At 42.1% G+C, this 20,992-nt stretch overlaps 1 protein-coding gene across 1 annotated transcript in view; it reads left to right on the plus strand.

Moving 5' to 3' along the window:
• The window catches only part of PLCB4 (phospholipase C beta 4), a 384,913-nt gene that overhangs the window by 308,573 nt on the left and 55,348 nt on the right, over positions 1 to 20,992 (plus strand). The window contains exons 17-24 of the mRNA XM_034641608.1: positions 1,684 to 1,774; positions 3,996 to 4,091; positions 9,715 to 9,815; positions 12,978 to 13,013; positions 15,295 to 15,436; positions 16,066 to 16,150; positions 16,489 to 16,613; positions 18,495 to 18,546. Coding sequence (XP_034497499.1) covers positions 1,684 to 1,774; positions 3,996 to 4,091; positions 9,715 to 9,815; positions 12,978 to 13,013; positions 15,295 to 15,436; positions 16,066 to 16,150; positions 16,489 to 16,613; positions 18,495 to 18,546 — 728 coding nt within the window. The remainder of the gene's footprint in view (positions 1 to 1,683; positions 1,775 to 3,995; positions 4,092 to 9,714; positions 9,816 to 12,977; positions 13,014 to 15,294; positions 15,437 to 16,065; positions 16,151 to 16,488; positions 16,614 to 18,494; positions 18,547 to 20,992) is intronic.

Consider the following 20,992-nt stretch of genomic DNA (forward strand, 5'->3'; position numbering starts at 1 on the left):
GCCTGACTTTCGGCTGCCAGTGCCTGCAACCTTTCGCGTGACGTGGGTGCTGTGGTCACGAGAGCCTGCTTTGTCCATATGTGAAAGACAGGCCAGAAGTGCCAGAGAGCTCACAGCCCTCCCCCTGAACCCACTCACTCCACAGAAGGGACAGTTCCAGAGAAGCCAAGCTCCCCAGCAGGACCATGCGTCAGCACCCCCCAGAGAGAACTTGCCTGATAACACCCTGTTGGGGTTGGCTGCTTGCCTTCTTCTTCTCACTTTCCCACCCCCTGTTGGACATTCCTGCACCTCCGCCCAAATAAACTATGGGACTATTCANGTTCACATCCTTGTGCCAGAGACTGATTCTGAGGGAGCCCAAACTAAGAAACAGCTCCGATTTTTTAAATGTCATTTTTGTCTCACCTAGGTCCTCTCTTTACTTTTCCAGTTGGGCTAAGGTGCTTGCTTCTGTGGAAAGACTACTGTATTCTTTGTGGAGTGATAAGCACATACGAGAAAAGTGTTGGGGGGAGCATAGGTGAATACACACGAGAGTGAGACCTCCCTGAAGTAAAAAGCTTTCCGTCTTGAGAGGGAGTAGGGGAGACAGAGAGCACACAGATAAAACTATAGCTACAAAGGAAGACGGCTTGTGACCTACTGAATACTTACCAGAGATACCCAGGTTCAAGAGAGATCACTAGGGGGGCACCTGGGTGGCACAGCGGTTAAGCGTCTGCCTTCGGCTCAGGGCGTGATCCCGGCGTTATGGGATCGAGCCCCACATCAGGCTCCTCCGCTATGAGCCTGCTTCTTCCTCTCCNGAGGGAGTAGGGGAGACAGAGAGCACACAGATAAAACTATAGCTACAAAGGAAGACGGCTTGTGACCTACTGAATACTTACTAGAGATACCCAGGTTCAAGAGAGATCACTAGGGAATGGACGAGTTACAACAGGCTTCGGAAGGAAGCAGAATTTTGGCAAAGAGCTTTGGGGTAACACAGACATAGGAGTGCATAGTGTCTTGCATGTGATAAGTAGTATAAAGATTACTTTTGGAAAAATGAATGGATGCATGGAAAAGATGGGTAGATGGAGGGGTGGGTAGGTACATACATGGATGCATGGGAGAATGGGGAATGGGTGACTAGATATGGCACAGTTGTATGGGTCCGAGGTAAGAGAGGAAAGGACACCTCCTTTGCAGACATAAATCCAAGCAAACGAAACCACAGTAGAGGTCGGGTTTTAGTAACTGACACTCCCTTCTTGATTCTCTTACTGAACCTACAAAATCACAGTCCCAAGTATTGGGGTTACATCAGCCTACTGAGTAAACAGACTTCCTAACACAGCCAAACACTCGGGGGGATCAGGAGAACACTCGACTTCTGCCTGGGAAAGCAGTTCTGACCCCAGCTATCACAATGACCCCTCGTACTTTACCCCCTACGTAAAAGGAGCAAGACCTGAAGTTGAGCAGGAGCCCCTCCTCTAGCAGCACCCCAGGTCAGACCCAGCTCCTGCTGGGGAGGGTAGAGTGGCTCTGCATAGCTCTGGGAGACTGGATGTCAAGTTGGCGGTCTGACTGCCATCTAGTGGATATTGGGCTGTATAACAGACCTCCGTGCTCACTGGGCTGGGAATGAAACTGAAGCAGCACATCATTAATTCAGCCTTTTCTGTTCATCTCTAGCTTGAACCAGGCAGGCCCTTACCATCCCCCAATGACCTCAAAAGAAAAATACTCATCAAAAATAAACGGCTGAAACCTGAGGTTGAAAAAAGTAAGTCAAAGACACACACCAATGATGAAGCACATACCCATTGTGTGTTTGGACAATTCAGCTGTCTAAAATGAAATCTATTTTAAAACCACGGATTTGGGGGTGGAAGGGAGCATAGAAGTGTTGCATATACTTTTCAGAGCAAAGTGGCCACATTGACATTTAAGTGTAGGTTCCTGCAGTGGGAAAAGCATATTCATATATTCATAGGATGCAGGATTTGGAATGATCCCAAGGCAAAATAAGAAAGTGAAAGAGGCATTTTAGAATTTATCAAGATAGAAGGAACTAGCGTTTTATCATTTAATATGCTTTAAAGTCCTATTAAAATCTTCCCCTTTGCAGTTTGCCTCTGTGAGATGCACATACCTAGGGGTCCTAGGTGAGTGTGTGAATGTGTATATGTGTGGAGAGAGAGAAATGATTTTAGACAAATATTTCCCCTGTATTTTCCCTGGAGATTTTCTTTGAAAATATTTTCTTTCAGCCAATCTCTTAATTCCATTGAATTAAGTAGCATTGGTAGCATTAAATATTGGTATGATTGCATTGTGTTTTTACCCTAGGTATTCTTTTATTTTTTTTCCTTTAATTTAAATTTAAATTCAGTTAATTAACATATGGTATATTATTAGTTTCCGAGGTAGAGTTCAGTGATACATCAGTCTTACGTAACACCCAGTGCTCATTACCTCACATGCCCTCCTTAATCCCCTCACCCAGTTACCCCATCCCCCCACACCCCTGCCCTCCAGCAGCCCTCAGTTTGTTTCCCATGATTAGGAGTCTCTTACGGTCTGTCTCCCTCTCTGATTTAGTCTTATTTTTATTTTTCCCTCCCTTCCCCTATGATCCTCTGTTTTGTTTCTTAAATTCCACATATGAGTGAGATCATATGATGATTGTCTTTCTCTGACCGACTTGTTTCACTTAGCATAATACTCTCTAGTTCCATCCATGTTGTTGCAAATGGCAAGATTTCATTTTTTTGGTGGCTGAGAAGTATTCCATTGTGTGTATGTGTGTGTGTGTGTGTGTGTGTGTATATAGAGAGAGAGCACGCACATCTTCTTTAAGTTTCGAATTATAGTAATTATCACTTATAGGAAAGTGAAAACAACAAAGAAAAACATAAGAAAATAAAATAGCACCGAGTTATATATTTTATATATAGATACATGTATATAGATACACATTTCACAAACACACATTTTTTATAAAACTGGGATCATGTTAAATATACTGATTTTTTTATTATCTTTAATTCAACCAATTGAGTATACTTACGTTCCTACCAAAGTTACTACGTGCTAAGTTTACTTCTAATGTATGAAACACTCTGCAGAATGTATTATGTGAGATATGCTACCATTTAACCAGTCCCAAATCGATGGATTTTCATTACTGTAAAAACAACAATAAACCTGTGTCAGTGTTCATTTGTACATTTGCACAGCTTCTCCTTGGAATCAGTTGGTGCAATTCGAGTTGGTTGGCCAAAGCGTGTACACATTTTACATTGTGACGTATCTTGTTAGACTGTCTTGCAGAAAAATTGTACCAATTTACACTCTCACCAAAATACACAAGGCTGCCTGCTTCCCAAGGATAATCTTACTGCTGGCTCCTGGCCATCTTATATGTTTGTGTGTCTGACTGGTAGAAGGAAAACGAGACTGTAGTTTTTTGGTAGTTATGTTTTTAGTAGCTGGGTTCTTGATAAGTCATTATTTATAATGTGCTTCTACATGTTTTTCCATTTTTAAAATTCTTTCGTCTGTCTTACTGATGTATAAGAGCTTTTTATACATGAGGATAACAAGTTGGGGTTGATCGGTCACAGATATTTTTTCCTGAAGTTGTATCAATCTCCAGTGTGCCGGTCTCTTTTCTGTCACTTCAGCTTCATTGGTCTCCAAACCATGGGCCTTTGTCACCAAGCCTTAAATCCTTTTCAGTCTCTGAGGCTTCCTTTCAAACTTAGGACCAGAACTTCAGGCATTTCACCCACGCTCCCATAGTCCTTCATCAAGTGTAGACCATGTGACCATTGCACATCCCATGAGAAGTCTGGCCAGCAGGTCTGAGTGAGACAGTGCCTTAGGAGCATAGCCACGGGGGGCTTAGACAATGCATCCCCTTCTCAGTGTCAGTCTTAGGAGGGCTTTGCAAGTGACCTAGCATTTGTCACCATCTCCTTCCTGTTTGTTTTAAATAACAGAACAGCTCGAAGCTTTGAAAAGCATGATGGAAGCTGGAGAATCCACTGCCCCAGTTAGCATCCTAGAGGATGATAATGAAGAGGAGATAGAAAGTGGTGAGTTGGTTTTCTTTTAATTTACGTGCCACAGAAATACTTTTTATTTATTTATTTTTTTTTATTTTTTATTTATTTTTTTTTTTTAGATTTTTTATTTATTTATTCGACAGAGATAGAGACAGCCAGCGAGAGAGGGAACACAAGCAGGGGGAGTGGGAGAGGAAGAAGCAGGCTCATAGCAGAGGAGCCTGACGTGGGGCTCGATCCCATAACGCCGGGATCACGCCCTGAGCTGAAGGCAGACGCTTAACCGCTGTGCCACCCAGGCGCCCCAGAAATACTTTTTAAATAAAGTTTGTTTATTTTTACATACTCTGTACACCCAACGTGGGGATCGAACTCACGACCCCGAGATCAAGAGTCACAGGCTCTCCAACTGAGCAGGCCAGAAAAAAACTTTTTTAAAATAAGAAAAACATGAGTTTGTCTTCATGCACCCTTTTATATAATGTGATGGTTTAATTCTTAATAGTCAAGTGTGTATTCGTGCACCAACTTTCACGTTTTGGTATTTTTTGGTGCTTTTCCAAATGTTCCTTCCAGTTTCCCTGGGCACTAGATTTCTGTGGCTTAGTCATCTCCCTTCCTGTTGTGCATTCAGCTGCTCAGCAGAAATTCAAGCCAGAGAATCCTTCCTGTAGAAGGCAAGGGGTTGGAATAAAAAGAATATTTTGCAATCCCTTCCTATAAACAAAAACATAAACTTCAGTGCTGTTAATGACAATAGTAGTAAGGCAAGTTACAAGGAAAGGAACGTGAGTAGGGACCCTTGGGTAAATGATGGGTTTGTACGCACACACGAACTGGAAATTCAAAGCTAGTATTAAAATTTCAAGTTCAAATTCTCTCAAATAACTAGCTCACCAGAATTATCAATATAGGCAGGTAATTTTAGCAAAGGTAGCCTTGCTTAAAATATTTAAATGTTTGCTACTAGCTTCTGTTTTACTTGGGCCATGTAGCCACAGCCATAATGTTTGGTTTTAAATGGGTCTTTTGAAAGGTTTGGAATGCTTTTAGTAAATTATTTGCCCATTATGTGGTATGAAAATTAATTAGCGAAATGACTTGGGCTTACATTGTGTGTCTATTGGTTGGGCAGTGCCTTGGATTTATGTAGTGGTTTGGGGCTAAATAATGTAGAAACACTTGCAGAAACTCTCTCCACTTATTATATGAAAATCTGAAATATACGAGTAGCCTTTAGGAAAGTTTGATACTATAGGTGAAAACCTGAAAGCTGTGAAAATAATCTCAGTAATAAAGACGGCTTAATAAATATGGCTCACTATGGAAGAGACTTCACCATGACGGTGTGTGATGTGTGCCCAAACCAGGGGTTCAACTCCACTCCCAGGGAACAAACTGACTGACTTCCATAGGTTGTATATGGCAGGGAGTGTCTAGGAGGGCGAAAATACCTGTAATTATTTCATTGGTGACTGGAACAATTATCTATTACTGCGTAACAAACCACCCCAGAATCTACAGGCTTAAAATAACACTTCATTAGTTCTGTGGGGCATCTGGGCTCACACTGGTGCTTCTCTCTTAAGTTTCTAATGCATTTGCAGGCAGGTGACATCCAGAGCCAGAGTCATCTGAAGTTTCAGTCACACTGGTTGTTCCAGATGGCCCACTCCTGTGGTTGGCAGTTGTTGTGGGGAGCTCAGCAGGGTCTGAGGACCAGAGCACCCCCATGCGTCCTCTCCGCATGGTTTGCGCTTCTCACAACATGGTGGCCAAGTTTCTAGATGGAGCACCCTGAGAGTCAGTGTTCCAAGAGGCAGAAAGCAGAAGCTGTTAAACTACTTAAGAGCTATGCCCTGGGGCGCCTGGGTGGCACAGCGGTTAAGCGTCTGCCTTCGGCTCAGGGCGTGATCCCGGCGTTATGGGATCGAGCCCCACATCAGGCTCCTCTGCTGGAAGCCTGCTTCTTCTTCTCCCACTCCCCCTGCTTGTGTTCCCTCTCTCGCTGGCTGTCTCTATCTCTGTCGAATAAATAAATAAAATCTTAAAAAAAAAAAAAAAAAAGCTATGCCCAGAACTGGCCCATCATCATTGCCTCTATATTTTGTTGATCAAAGCAAAATTAAGGCCCGCCCAGGTTCGAGGGGGTAGGTGAGGGGCAAGATCACATTCTAGAAGAGCATGTAGGAGAGCAGATATTCTTGGAGCTGTCTTTGGAAAATCCTATCAACCGTGATGCCAATTATATTATTTCACCTTTTTTTTTCATATAATAAACCTAAACACGATTTAAGAGTAAAATACTGAAGGAAATGTTATTTGAAAAGGTCAATAAAATACTTCTAAATCTGAAAAGATGAATATTATGTAAAATCAGTTCCTTAACTTAGGTTAAGTTTTACAGATGCTAGTTAAAAACATTTTAGACATTACTAGATCCTCCAATCCAGGAAAACAGACTGCAGAATACTGGAACAAATTAACAAGGAAAATAACAATAATATGAGTAGCAACCACCGTTGTTCTACCAACTGTGAACGAAGCAGTTTGCATCACTGCCATATCTAATCTTTATACGGCCTGATGAAATAGTATCATTACGCTCATTTTTCAGGTAAGGAATTGAAGGTTAGAGAGGTAGCATAGTCTGCACATGACCCCACAGCTGGTGACCAATGGCACGAAGATTCAATCCCAGAATTGCCTGACTCCAGGTTCAAGACCTTTTGTACCTTGCGATACTGCCCTTCTCATATACAGGAATATGAAGAGCACACAAATACATAAAACTGTGAAAAAAATTTTTAGAGAAAAAAGTGTAACTGATGAACGTCAAAGATGTGAAATTTCTGGAACACACACTAATCAAAGGTGAGGGTTAGTGTGATTCCACTTATCATCCTTAAGGGGACTTCCCACCTTTTATGCATGTGCTCGTTATTCCTACAAAATATTTGGCTCCGGTGACTCCCATGTTGTTCAATGTGAACAGAAGTAATCGTGTGGGGTAGCATACATGTAGAAAATTAGCTGAGAGGACAAAATCATCCACTTGGATTTCTTTTTAAGGGTATACAGGTTTCTGCTATACCAGTTATATGTTCTTTGGTTGCCTCAGTGATACCTCACTTAATTCTGGTCAACCAGTTGGCTGTAATTACCCCCGCTTCACAGTATGATCCTACTCTACATGAATGACTAGAGTCTCTAATTTAAATACTTCAACACAGCAGGCAAGAGGAAACCAAGCATAACTCAAAAGGGTAGCCCTGCCTGGAGGCTGTAGAAAATAGAAAAGGCCCTCAGTCCATGAAAGCATGTGCCCATTCATTAGGCATGATTTAGATTCAGGCGGACGCGTGGCTTCCAGGACTGTGTGACAAGCAGTGGGGAATGCCAAAACTGTATGTGGTTGAGGGTATGTCAAGGGATGGTAACATTCATTCATACAACTCCTTTTCTTTTTAAAAGATTATTTATTTGAGAGCAAACTCATGTGCAAGAGAAAGAGAGAGAGGTGGGGGAGCAGAGGGAGAGAGACAAGCAGACTCCATGCTGAGTGTGGACCCTGACACAGGGCTCAATCTCAGGATCCTGAGATCAGGACCTGAGCCAAAACCACGAGTCAGACGCTTAACCAACTGAGCCATCCACGCGCCCCATTTCGTACAACTTTTTAAAAGTAAGGTCTCTACCACTTATATGGGATACATTCCTTGACTTCAAGTAGTTTATGTCTGGCTGGCCAGGTTAGACTAAGAGATACCTAAACTGGAAATTTACTAGTAATGGCGGGAAGTTTCAAAATCTTGGTTGCAGACTCTAGGTCATGGAAATCTAGTGGTCATGGAAACTCAGTGTCACGTTAAGAGCGTTGTGCTAAGAATCCAGAGAAATCTAGGTCCATATCTTACTCTGTGACCTTGGATTTGTAAAGCATATCTCTGAATCTATTTCCTCATATATAAAGTGGACACACTGGACTAGAGTTTTTAAAGACCTATTCCAGCTCCTTAAAACCTTTTTTTCCTGCCAAAGGCCTATGTGACCTACTTTTTTTTTTCTCTTTGTAACCATCTGCCTCCACTCATCCACTCATCCACTCATCAGAACAGCACTTCCAAAGCAGGAGGGTGTCTGTCTGTCTTGCCTCACTTTTTTGCATGTCCGGAATAACACTTTGCAAAAAGCAGTCCCTCAAGAAATTCTAAATAAGACACCACAGTTGAAAGACACCATTATTTTATGATGACAAGGAAAGAAAGATGCTTCCAGTTAATTGTAAAAGAGTATCATTTGAAGAACACATTACAGAATATCAGAAATACTACTATGTGGGGCACCTGGGTGGCACAGCGGTTAAGCATCTGCCTTCGGCTCAGGGCGTGATCCCGGTGTTATGGGATCGAGCCCCACATCAGGCTCTTCCTCTATGAGCCTGCTTCTTCCTCTCCCATTCCCCCTGCTTGTGTTCCCTCTCTCGCTGGCTGTCTCTATCTCTGTCGAATAAAGAAGTTAAAAAATCTTTAAAAAAAAAAAAGAAAGAAAGAAATACTACTATGTGAAAAAAATGCATGTTAGAATTGATGAAATAGTTTTTCACTGATTCTTGTTCTTGAGTTCTTTGCACATTTTAAACATGCTTTAAAAAAAAATTCCCAATTCTTATGGGTCTGCTTCCTGCTCTCAGGAGTCCATACTCAGAAATTTTTTCAGTTTTTTTCCAGTAGGGGTCCCTCATGCCCTGTATTGTGACAATGTGGATTTGTGTTGGCCTTGTCCTGAGGCCTATGGGTTTCTCCTGATCCTGACAAGCTTTTAGGCAAATTCCTAACCTGGGAGCTTTTTGGAAAGTGGGGATCAGGGGAATCCAGATCTCACACTAGCATGTAGGTGATTCTTTTTCCACCGACGGCCTTGGGAGGATACCGGCCTTGGGAAGATACCAGAGTTCTTGTCACTTTCTGGATTGGTGGACTGAGTCCTCCTGTGCCTCCTTGCACAGCCTGGGCCATGCTCTTGGGGTATCAGCTCTGTTTAGCACCCGCTTCCAGTCTCCCAGTTAGCATGAGCCCTAGGAATGATTCTAGAGTCTCTGAAACCCAAGCCAGGGTTGACAGGTGGTTTACAGGTACAGTCCAGTCCTTCCAAGCGCTTTCTCTTCTATGTCACACCACTGCCGGCCACAAGTCACTATGCCGATGACATTCAAATACACATTTAGTCTCTTTGTAAAAATTATCCAGTGTATTTTCCTTTTCTCATATCTTCCTTGTGTTTTCCCTAAGTCCCAGGGAAGATCAGAGCACCCTTTGTAAGTCGAGATATTCCTGAGTGCTTGAGGCTTTAATTTTTACGGTTAGTGTGCTGGGATGGAAACCATCACTCACTTAAGAAAACTGCATTAAGCAACACGCATGTCAGACATCATGCTAGACGCGAGAGAAATAACAGCTAACAAGATGTGCTCCTTGGCCTTGAGAGCTGGTGAGAGTTTTACTTGGAAAAATTTGCATATTTAAATGTTCCCATCTTCATTTAGCTTCCTTCCCCCCCTGAAGGAGTTTACGCTCCACCCAAGATTCTGGAGGAGATCTGACTGACAGGCAGTAATTTGGCTTCATGGATTTCCCTTTTGTCTTTCACACAGCTGACCAAGAGGAGGAAGCTCACCCTGAATACAAATTTGGAAACGAACTTTCTGCTGATGACTTGGGTCACAAGGAGGCTGTTGCCAATAGTGTCAAGAAGGTCAGAGTCTCCATGTCCCTTTTTTTCATGACTGTCAAGAAGAGGTAGTAGCTAATAGTTATGAAATTTTAAAAATGTGCCAACCACAAGAAAATAAAGTAGCCTGTAATTCTCCTTCTATGTTGGGAGACCAGAATCAATATCTTAATGCAAGCTATGCACAATAATAAGTTAGAAAGGATATTTGAGTTGCTCATTAGCCAAGCCCAGTGTTGACCATCACCTGTTTGTCCAGTATCCTTTAAGTAATATGATTTATTGCATTATTATAGGTGAATAGCAGACCACAACAGCAGCCTGGTGACAGAGGTTAACCTGTTGAAGTCATTGAGAGAATGACCCACCCGATTATCCCAAGCAAGCCCTCATTAGAAAACCAGTCCTTCCAGTTAGATATCTCCACTCCCTCCTAATGTAGGATAAACATGAAAGTATGTCCATCCATCCAACTTTCCGCCAAGAAAAGTGGCTGTGGTGTACCTACTATGTGCCAGTCATAGTCTAGGCCATAACAACCCAAAAAGGTCAAAACATGCTTAGTTTCTGCTCTCATGGAGCTTAGAGTCTGATGGGAGTTGATTGGAAGGGAACAGGAAACAAACAACAAACCATCAACTATATAATTACAATTTGTGATAAGTGCTATTATGAAATCAAAAACGAGTGCTAAAATGGAGAATCATGAGGTTGAGGGAATAAGGACCCCAGAACCTCAAAAGTAAAGAGGAATCAGCCATGCACAGAAGTAGAGGACGGGCCCCAGTTATGGGATAACAGCAACAGAGACACTGAACAGAGTGGGCTGAGTGAGGGGCAGAGGGAAACAAGATGAGATTGTACAGGCGGGTAGGAACTACATGATGCAGGATTTGGGACGCTACTATGAGAGACTCAAATGTTAATTTAAGTGGAATCTGAAGCCACTGAAAATGTTTAAAGAAGGGAGCAATGCAGCCCAATAGGAGTTTTTGAAAAACCACGATGGTTACCATATGGAGACTGGTTAGAAGGGGGCAAGAGCGGACGCAGCAAAAGCAGTTAGGCCGGGCTGTTGCACTCAGCCAGGCCCCCAAGGCTTAAACCGGACAGTAGAAACAGGACTGAGTGGGTTCAAGTTCTGCTGATCTAACTTGCTGATGAACTGAATGTGGGCTAGTGAGGGGGAGAGAGGAAGCAAGAGGACTCTCTGGTCGGAGTCTGAGGAGATGGGTGGACAGGGGGAAGACTGGAAGAGAAAGAACTCAGTGTCTCAAGTGGGACAGGATCTTTGAGGCCTGTGAGATACTCCAGGGGCAGTGCTACCAAGGCATCTATGGCCTTGACCCCTGCCGCTGCTTTCATTTCCTACCTGTGTAACCTCAGGTAAGTTACTGAAGCTCCCAGTGCCTGGGTGTTCCCAACTGCAAAAATGAAGTTGATAATACCTATCTCACTGGTCTGTCGTGAAGAGTCGATGGATGGGTCTAGGCTATGTAAAGAGCTTCCAGTGGTGCCTAGCACATGGTCATTCCCATGATGGCATTCGTTATTGCTGCTCTGTTGTCATTTTCACCTTCACCATTGAAAGCATCATCATCGCCTTTATCTAGAACTAGAGGAGAGGTGGGGCTGGAGATGTAAACCGAGAATTCAGGAGATAGGATTTAAAGCCATGGAAATAAGGAAGAGGCAGAGAAGGTGGGCCAGAAAAGAAGAGCATTGTATGGCCCGAGAGGTAGGAGGGAAATCGATGAGATCAAGGAAGCCAAGAGAACAGGGGGAAGGGGAGAAGAGAGGTGGGTTTTTTTTTTTTCCCTCCAGCTTAATTAAAGTATAACTGACATATAACATTGTGTAAGTTGAAGGTGTATAGGTGATGATTTGATACCAGTATACATTATGAAATGATTACCATAATAAGGTTAGTGAACATATCTGTCACCTCATAATTACCTCTGTGTGTGTGTGTGTATGTGTGTGGTGCGAATATTTAAGATCTGCTCTCTAACGTTCAAGTATACAATAAAATGTTAACTATAGACACCATGCTATCCGTTAGATCCCCAGAACGTACTACTCTTATAACTAGAATATAAACGAACTAGACGTTTGTCCCCTTTGACCAACACCTCCCCATTTCTCCCACCTCCTGGCCCCTGGCAAAGTGGTTGGTTTTTGACTACAGTTGATTAGCTCAGTAAGAAGACTCAAGAGTGTCCATCGCTGACAACATGGAGGTCGTTGGTGACCTTGAAAAGAGAGGTTTCAATGGTGTGGTGGGGGCCACTGAAACAGACAGGTGTGAGTCAGTAGAGACTATACTTCTGAGAAGTTTTGCTATAAAGGGAAGCAAGGTATAGGCTGGTAGCTAATGGCAATCTGAGGAGTCAAGGGAGTGTTATTTTTAGAATGAATGAATCTGAAGTGTGTTTGCAAACTTTTGGAAATGGTGCCAGATAGAGGGAGAGATTAGTTTTTCAAGAGAGAGAAAGGATAACTAACTGCCTGTGAGTTCCCGGAGAAGGTGAGAATGGATGGCATTCCTGGTGATGGGAGGGTGTGTGTGGTCTTTGAAGGGGACAAGGATTCTTAATCACTGAAGACAGTGGATCAAGATGCAGGTAGGTGCGTACATTAGGTAGTAGCTGAAAATGGGAGAGTGTTTGAAGAGCAAAGCCAAAGGAACACTTTGATTACACCTTCCCTCTTCTGATAGAGAGTATTGCCACTGCTTTGAGACTCTTGGATGCTTACTAAGACTCAGTGCCTACCTTAACGCTACCACATAAAGCCTTTATCAGTACCCACATGGGTGTTGAACTGAGTAATCATTCATGCTTGCCTGCCCTTTACATATCAGGAGAGGTGGCCACAGCAAATGATTTCCCAAACCCCATGACGAAATAATTAAACTACTGTAAGGAAACATCTAAATAGGAAAGACTATCAACAAAGGAGGGAGATGTATTAAGATTTATTTTTCTGGCATGTAAGTCAGGCGGTTGTATCTTTCCAGTACTTACTTTGCTGATGACTTTATGTCATCAGTAATTTCCCACCTTCACAAATAAATAGAATAACAGCTTACATATATTTATTTAAATATTTACATATATGTGGCTAGTAAATTTGGGATCTTACCCGTTAGAGAAGTAAACAAATTACTGTCTTTCTCTAATTTAGGCTTCAGATGACCTTGAACATGAAATCAACAAAAAGGTAAGAAAATAATTTTCTCGTGCAGTTTGTTTTCTTTGCAAAATACCATATGTGCGCCTCTAATATTGAGCAGTTTGCATTAAATATTGTTAACTCTGTCTCCCCCTCCCGCCTCACCCCATGGAATGTCAGGTTTACTTTTGTCATATTCACATGCTTAATGCCTTCAAAAGAAAGAATTATTCACAGTGATGAAATGATTAAATCCTGATAAAAATCACAAAACTAGGGCAGGTGAATAAGGTGATTTTCCTAAAAATAAGTGTTTAATGCAGTCAAGCACTTAGTTGGCATTAGAGATTTCATTCCTATAATAGGAGTGCATAATCATCAACACATTGAATTTGAAAATAAAAATGACCTAATAGGTCATCAGATGTTCCAGCACTCTGGAAAGGTGATCTTGTTCCCAACTACCCAGGCATTTTAAAAGACCAGTAGTTAATTTCACACTGCATGCATTCTAGGACTTTCACTTGATGTTCTTAAATATGGACTTTATTGCAAGTGAAGTTACATTTTTCATTTCTTTTGTCCTCTTTGACTTTCTTCATGATATCACAGTGGTTTTATTGAGTAAATGTGAATGGTTTATTACAGAGGTGAGACTGCTGGCAGTCGCAGACAGAAATTTGCCTTGTAACTTGATTCCCGTACTTTAGAGCTTCAGAAAATCGTGTCTGGCTGTCTGTGGGGCCCTGTCTTATTTGGCGTGAGACCCTACCTATCCTCTTACTGTCTAAATAGTAAGTTTGGAGTCGTTATGGATAAGTCTGATCTCAATCCCTCCCATGATGTTCATGAACTTCTCTTCTAGAATTTCAGAAGGTATTGAGGTCAACAAAACAGAGGTTGGCAATTTGGTCACTGCTGTGTATTAGCTAAGTCGCTGTGACCAAATTGCTTTAATCCCCAAGGCCCCAGTCTTCTCACATGGTCAGTGGGCGGGCCTCTGATGCTTACTCCACATGATTACTAGCAGTAATGAAGTTGTGTGTGCAGGTATTCAGCCCAGTATCCAACACATGGTCCTGGTGTTACTTACCATCATTAAATACCCAAGAAAGAAGTCAGACATGGCCTCTGCCCTTGTTTGGGTGGACAGGACATATAAAGAAATGACTAAAAATAAAAACAAGTTATGTTATTTGATTATTTATCTCAGGTTTTATTGGTGAAATCAGTTTGATGGTTTAGAATGCTCAGATTGTTAAATCATCAGAGAAAACAGTCTGACCACTGTGTTAACTAATGAAAAGTCCATAGGAATGGACTAAGCAGTTCACCCACCTGTATCAGTCTGCGCAGGAAATCATGGTACAAAGTGGAGAAACAACTTTGTGTATCAGATCCCTTGGAGGGCTTGTTATAACATAAATTCTTGGACCTCATCCTCCGAGTTTCCCGATGAAGTAAGTCTTCATCGGATTTTCAAAGCTCTCAACAAAATGTGGATAATTTTTGAAGGTATTATTTTTGTTGTTTATTTTGTTCTGATTTACCAAGAGATAGACCAAAATAATGTGTCTTCTTTTCTCCTCCCTCTCTGTAAAATAATGCAATTTGGACATGTCCTCTGTAGTGGGTTATCAGGTTATCTTCAGAATAAGCTTTCTTATTGTGTATGTGGCTTGAATTCTAGACCAGTGTTGAGCAAAGTAGGGTCCCCAGACCAACCACATCGTTAGCCCTTAGGACCTAGATGAGAGGAAATACTTGGGCCTCCCCCCCAGACCCACTTCATCAGAAACTCTGAGCTTGAGGTCCAGGAATGTATGTCTTAACAAGCCCTCCAGGGGATTCGGATACACCCTGAAGTTTTTCCACTTTGTGCCACAATTTATGAAATTATAAATGACAATACCTGCTATATATTTCATAGATTGCTGTGAACCTCAGTATACTTTCTTGACTATTTTAAAGTCCTTTGGCAATCTCAAAAAAATGTAAGAGAAGCCTTATATTTTGTTATTATCTCCTTTTGTATTATTAAGGGTTATGATAGACATGAACTTTTTTTTTTTTTTTTGCAAGTAGGCTCCATGCCCAATGTGTGGCTCGAACTTAGGACCCTGAGATCAAGAGTCTCGTGCTCTACTGACTGAGGCAGGCAGGCACCCCTAGACAGGAACTGTTAAAATTATCCTGTAGCAAAATTGAGGAAGAAAAGGTCTTTATCTTTCAATGTGTGCGTGCAAAGCATCTTTAGTGAGAACGTCTGTAGCATGTACCTGTCCCACCGAAGTCCTCAACACGCATGTTCCTTTCATTGTGCTTGTAGGGCCTGGTCACTGTGGAAGATGAACAGGCATGGATGGCATCGTATAAATACGTAGGTGCTACCACTAATATCCATCCGTATTTGTCTACAATGATCAACTATGCACAGCCTGTAAAGTTCCAAGGTTTCCATGTGGCTGAAGGTAACACCAAAAGTTAAATTCTATTGCCTTTTTTTGTCTGCTTTATTATGCTGATGAGCTGTGATCTGACTTGTCACCATTTTCCTTTTCCGGGCACGGGCCCTGTTCCACCTCACCCTGTGTCGTGTCATAGACTATGCATGTAGCCTGGTGTCCCTGGCGTGCAGTGGCATTCCTTGTAGTTCCGCACACCATCCACAGGGTGGCTCTGAGATACTGTGGATTTCTTAGCACTAGGCGATCTTAGTATCGCTTCCTGCGTTCGCTGTATTTTCCTAAGACCCCTTTTAATCAAAAGCAGACCTCCTAAAATGTATACAGTGTTTTTAAACTTTCCTAATCATTTTTTGGGCTTGAGAAGCCACCATTGTCATCAAATATACATACCTCAGGGGTGGCTGTGTGGGATATATATACATAATTTGTTTAATGACTCCAAATTTAATCCATCACTATTTAAGTCAGCTGTCTCTATCCACAGGACGTTAATGAAAGTAGGAGCTGCTAATACAATAATGGAACATCTGCCTCCAAAGCCTCGTGATTTGGGATGTAATTCTATTTATTGCTTGTCTTTCCACAAGGTTGGATGGGAGCGTTGCTGAGTGCATCTTTATTTTTCTTTACAGAGCGCAATATCCACTATAACATGTCTTCTTTTAATGAGTCCGTCGGTCTGGGCTATTTGAAGACACACGCGATTGAATTTGTGAAGTATCCTTATGTGGTGAACGGAATGAACGGCTGGGGCACTGTGGGTTTGGCAGGAGTCTCTAAGACAGAAGAATGGCTAATAGATCACTGTGGTTGTAGAGCTAATAAAATAATGTGTGTGAAAGACCACAGCCACTGTGAAAATCTGTCCAAATGTGAATTGTTTTTAGTCTACACAGTGAACTGTGGTTTTGCTCCTACGCATCACTTCTAAACGTGAAATGCTCTCTCAGATAGCTATGTCTTTGTCATTGTCGGTCTAGATCTTAGTTGTTTATTTATTACTTCTGGAACACTCTTTTTTTTTTTTTTTCCATTCTCCTTAATAAGTTACACAGTTATAACAAACGGCAAATGAGCCGCATTTACCCCAAGGGAGGCCGGGTCGATTCCAGTAATTACATGCCTCAGATTTTCTGGAATGCTGGCTGCCAGATGGTTTCGCTGAACTATCAAACCCCAGGTAGGAACCGATGTCCAGTGACCTCAAATTCCAGAAGAACGTTTTGACAGGATGGTGCCAACAATTGCCATCAGTTGGCCGTGGGCATTTTTTTTTAAAGGAAGCAGACATATGGCAAAACAATGTGATGTTGGATTTATGTAATGGTGAGATATGAAAAACCAAAAATAGAGCCATAAAGAGGGTGGAAGACCAATATTTTGATTTAAATTGAATTTCCTTTCATAAATACCACAACTCATCTGCCAAACATTGTCCCCTTTTCCAAAACATTTCTAATTTTTCTTCTTTTTGGATCAAACTTATCTTTGTTTCCAGGGACAGGATTAAGTGAGAAACATGTGAGTATCTCTGTACAGTGACTATGACTCATTTCTCCTTTACGAAGTACCCTTCCCACCATTAACATTCAGTAGATATCAATAACACAGTGGCACATCATCATAAAAGTATGGAATATTCTAGAGTAGACTCCATTAAAACAGTGTGTAAGGATTTATAAATTCTTAGAGGCACCAATCCATAACTTGGTCCTCCAAAGTGTACTCAAAGGCAGGCTTCCAATACATGACCTGTTCCCCTCCCTGGAAAGAAAGGAGTACATTTTTTAAATGCATCAACAATTTTTTTAAAGTCTACTTGGGAGCCAAGGATCACAATTTTAAGATTAGAGGTAGAAAAACACTGGGCTCTAGTTGTTTACCTGAAAGAGGTAAGAAATATGCCACAAAACCTATTCGTGTGCTGTGGTTAATTCCATAGCCTGGTCTTTAAAATTGGCAAAACAAAACAAAACAAAAACCTTTTCTTGTTCAGTCCTTTGCTCTATGAGGGGGCGCCTCCCATGTTTCCTGATTTGGGGGGTATTTTCCTTTTCTAGTCCATCCACCATACTTTGAGAGTTTCTATCTACCATGTTCCTTATTATCTGCACTGATTGAAAGGTTTTTTAATATCCATCCCCTTCCCATGAATGTGGGCTTGACTTTACTTCCCTCCCGTTGGTGGCATCTTCTCAGGGACCAGAAGCTGGAGCCAAATGTCTGCCCAGCATCCCCATCAATCCTTGCTATAGTAAACTAGACCAGGTACCACTACCGTCCCATAGTGTTTCCAGCAGAGACCAAATAAAAAGGATATTGCTGATTTTACTTTTTTTTTTTAAATGAAGGGGGGAGTCAGATTGTATTTCCAGTTGTCAGTGAGTCCATTATATGGATTAAACGATCTTAAACCAATTTATTCATGAGGTTAACTTATGTTTTATTCTATAACATTAGGATCAACCACAACATGTTGAAGAAGGGGAAAAAAATCTACCACCCTATTCTTTTTTTTTTTTTTATTTGCTGATGAAAAAAGATTGTATCCACTTGCGAGAGGAAAATCATAAGCCGTGCCCTGCCAGTGTAGACCCCACTGGAAGAATTCTCCCTAAGTCTGAAAGTAGGAACAAGCCATTAATTTTTCCATGATACTACCTAGTTTATTTTTTATTGTTTTTAATCAAGTTTGTACTCCCGTGACCCTACTGGATGTCTCCAGCCTACCCTTTCTCTGTGACCTTACGGCACGTTCTCCCCAGTTACATCTATACTCTCAACACTAATTGAACAATCCTTTGACTCATATATTGGATCCAATTTTTAAAGCAATTCTAGCATGATCTTTTTGAAAACACATTTATGTTTGACTTAAACACGAGATGGTTTCAACAGGGAAGAGCATTGTGCACTCTCTACAGACCCAGAAGTACCTTGTAACGTTAAAAAGGACCTTTCCGCCTAAGATCAGTATCTGATTTCCATTGTTTAAAATCACCCATCGTGGTCTTCTTTGTCCAGGGAGATGAGAGGCTAAATTATTTTTGTCTCTTGACAGATTTAGCGATGCAATTGAATCAGGGCAAATTTGAGTATAATGGATCGTGCGGGTGAGTAATATGATTTAAACTGTTATCACAGTGTTCCTGAACTCTGTACTGTAGCTGTAATGAAACTGTGTCATTTTTAATTAGGGGCTGCTCAATTTAAGCTGAGTTTGAGGGATGGGATAGAAACGATTGAAATCCCTAGATGGAGTATATTTGCAAGTATACATTTTTCATCTACCCAGTTTACTAAGCAGATTTTGCAAAAGAAAACTGCAACCATAAGTTAAGCAGTTCATCATACACACTCTAGAGTTTAATTCTCTCACTTTTAAGTCAAGGGTGGAGGTTTTTATAGCTACAACAGATAATGATCCCTGCTCATTTGGACATTAACTGGAAACATAGATAATAAATATATGTATTTTGCCTAAAACAAATAGAGGAATGAAGTTGATTTAGTATGTAATGAAGTCGTGGGTGTCAATTTGAATATAATACACCTGGGAAGAAAGCTTTGTCCTGTCTTGATTTTCTTGCATATCTTGTAAGTAGCACTTACCAAAAAATAATGCTATGAATATTGTTCTAGTTTGCTTAACTGGCATTCTTTAAAATCTGTGAACCAAGGAGTGAACTAGGAAATGTTAATTTCTTAATTTCATAAAGTGGAACACGGAAAGGTTAAATGAGAATGTGAAGTTAAATTTCTGTAGAGGAAAAACCGGTGTGGCCTTTTTTTTTCTCCACGCGGCTGTCCCCAAGCCTCTAAATGAATCCAGTGGAGTCCATCCTATCCATAATACTACTGTCAGGAAATTCTTGGCCTCCCTGGTTGAATACCTCATCTTTATCACTAAAAACAGCCAGTCAGGATAACATTTTTCAGCAGTCAGGGGTTCGGAGTACACACTCGCCCCTCATCCTCCTGCCAGATCGTTCTCTGCCAGTGCACCTCCACCCGTGAGTGGCCCACCACACATGTAGCTGGCACGAACGTTATATTTTCCTCTGCTGTGAATTCAAATGGTACACTGTAAACTAATATGTCAATTACGTTATATGTCAGTTACGGAAAGAAGTAAAAACTATGTAGTTCAAAAGAAAACCGCCAAGTACACATTTTTAGAATTTTTTTTAAAAGATTTTATTTATTTGAGAGAGAAAGTGTGGGAGTGAGCATGGCTTGGGGGAGGGCCAGAGGGAGAAGCAGACTTCCCGCTGAGCAGGGAGCCCGGGGCAGGACTCGAGTCAGGGACTCCAGGATCATGACCTGAGCCGAAGGCAGCCGCTCAGACGACTGAGCCACCCAGGTGCCCCCACATTTTACATTTTCTTTCAGCTCTGTTGTTGTGTAATGCACAGAGTTCATCACCAGGACATGGTGCACATAAATTGATGGGTGGGCCCCAGGGCAAGCTGAGGCAGCGAGGCTGCAAGGGACAGCGGTGGTGTGGGGACGAAAGCTCAAGGCTGAAGCCCAGCCCTGATGGTTCATATCAGACACACCAGTCCTGCCAGGGCTCCCTCCTCAGAGCCTTCCGTGTGGCCCAGTGACACTATAGTTTGCCCTTCTTGCCTCAGCTGTCCCACTGCCAGTACTTCCGCAGGGAGGGTGACTGTTCCAGATCCAGAGGTCCCAACAGGAGTTGTATGCATGCCCTCCGTTTCTTTGCAGGACTCTCTGTTTTGCCCCGGTTCACATGATCAGTGTCTCCTTTTATGCACCATTGCTTATTTTAAAATACGTTCCCAACAAGGACGGTGCTACTGGAGCCTGAACTCCACACTGAAGTGTTTGAGTGATGTGACTGAAAACCAGAGTCCCACCAGAGGGGCTAGAAAAATAGGACTGCTCAGTAGGACAGCCCGCCTTGAAGAGGTGTTGACGGTCATGTTCAGTCACGTGTCACTGTCCCTCCACCCTTCCCTTTTCCCCACCTGGAGGTAAAGGTCATTGCAGACAGGAAGAGGGCAGAAACCTTCCTCAGTCGTGTTTCTCTGGTCTCCTCAATCTAGTGTCATGGCTGGTAGATACAGGGCTGGCCACACAGGTGCGTTTCCATGGAACAAGGACCTAGAACACTCTGTCTTTCGTTACATTGCCCTTGTCTTTCACCCACCCACCTGCAGGGACTTGTTAAAAACTCCTTGTTGGCGTGTCTGAGGGCTGCATTTCTGTAAAGAGCCCCTCGGTACCTTTTAGGCTTAGGGTGGAAAGCGGTAGCTGTTTTATAGGGAACATCAGCGTTGCAAAGCACATGGATGCCCTTTGAATCCATCAACACTAACAAAACAGTGGGAACCTACCTGGGAATCCCTGTCTGCTCTCTGGGCCGATCTTTTGGGAGGCTATGCCATCGGGCTCACTAAGTGTGATTTTTAGTAGGAAACTGAGCAGGAATTTATGACAAACTCTTTTTTTTTTATTTTAATGATTTTTTTATTATACTATGTTAATCACCATACAGTACATCCCCGGATTCCGATGTAAAGTTCGATGCTTCAT

The sequence above is a fragment of the Ailuropoda melanoleuca genome, chromosome 13 (genome assembly GCF_002007445.2).
Source record: "Ailuropoda melanoleuca isolate Jingjing chromosome 13, ASM200744v2, whole genome shotgun sequence".
Taxonomy (NCBI): domain Eukaryota; kingdom Metazoa; phylum Chordata; class Mammalia; order Carnivora; family Ursidae; genus Ailuropoda; species Ailuropoda melanoleuca.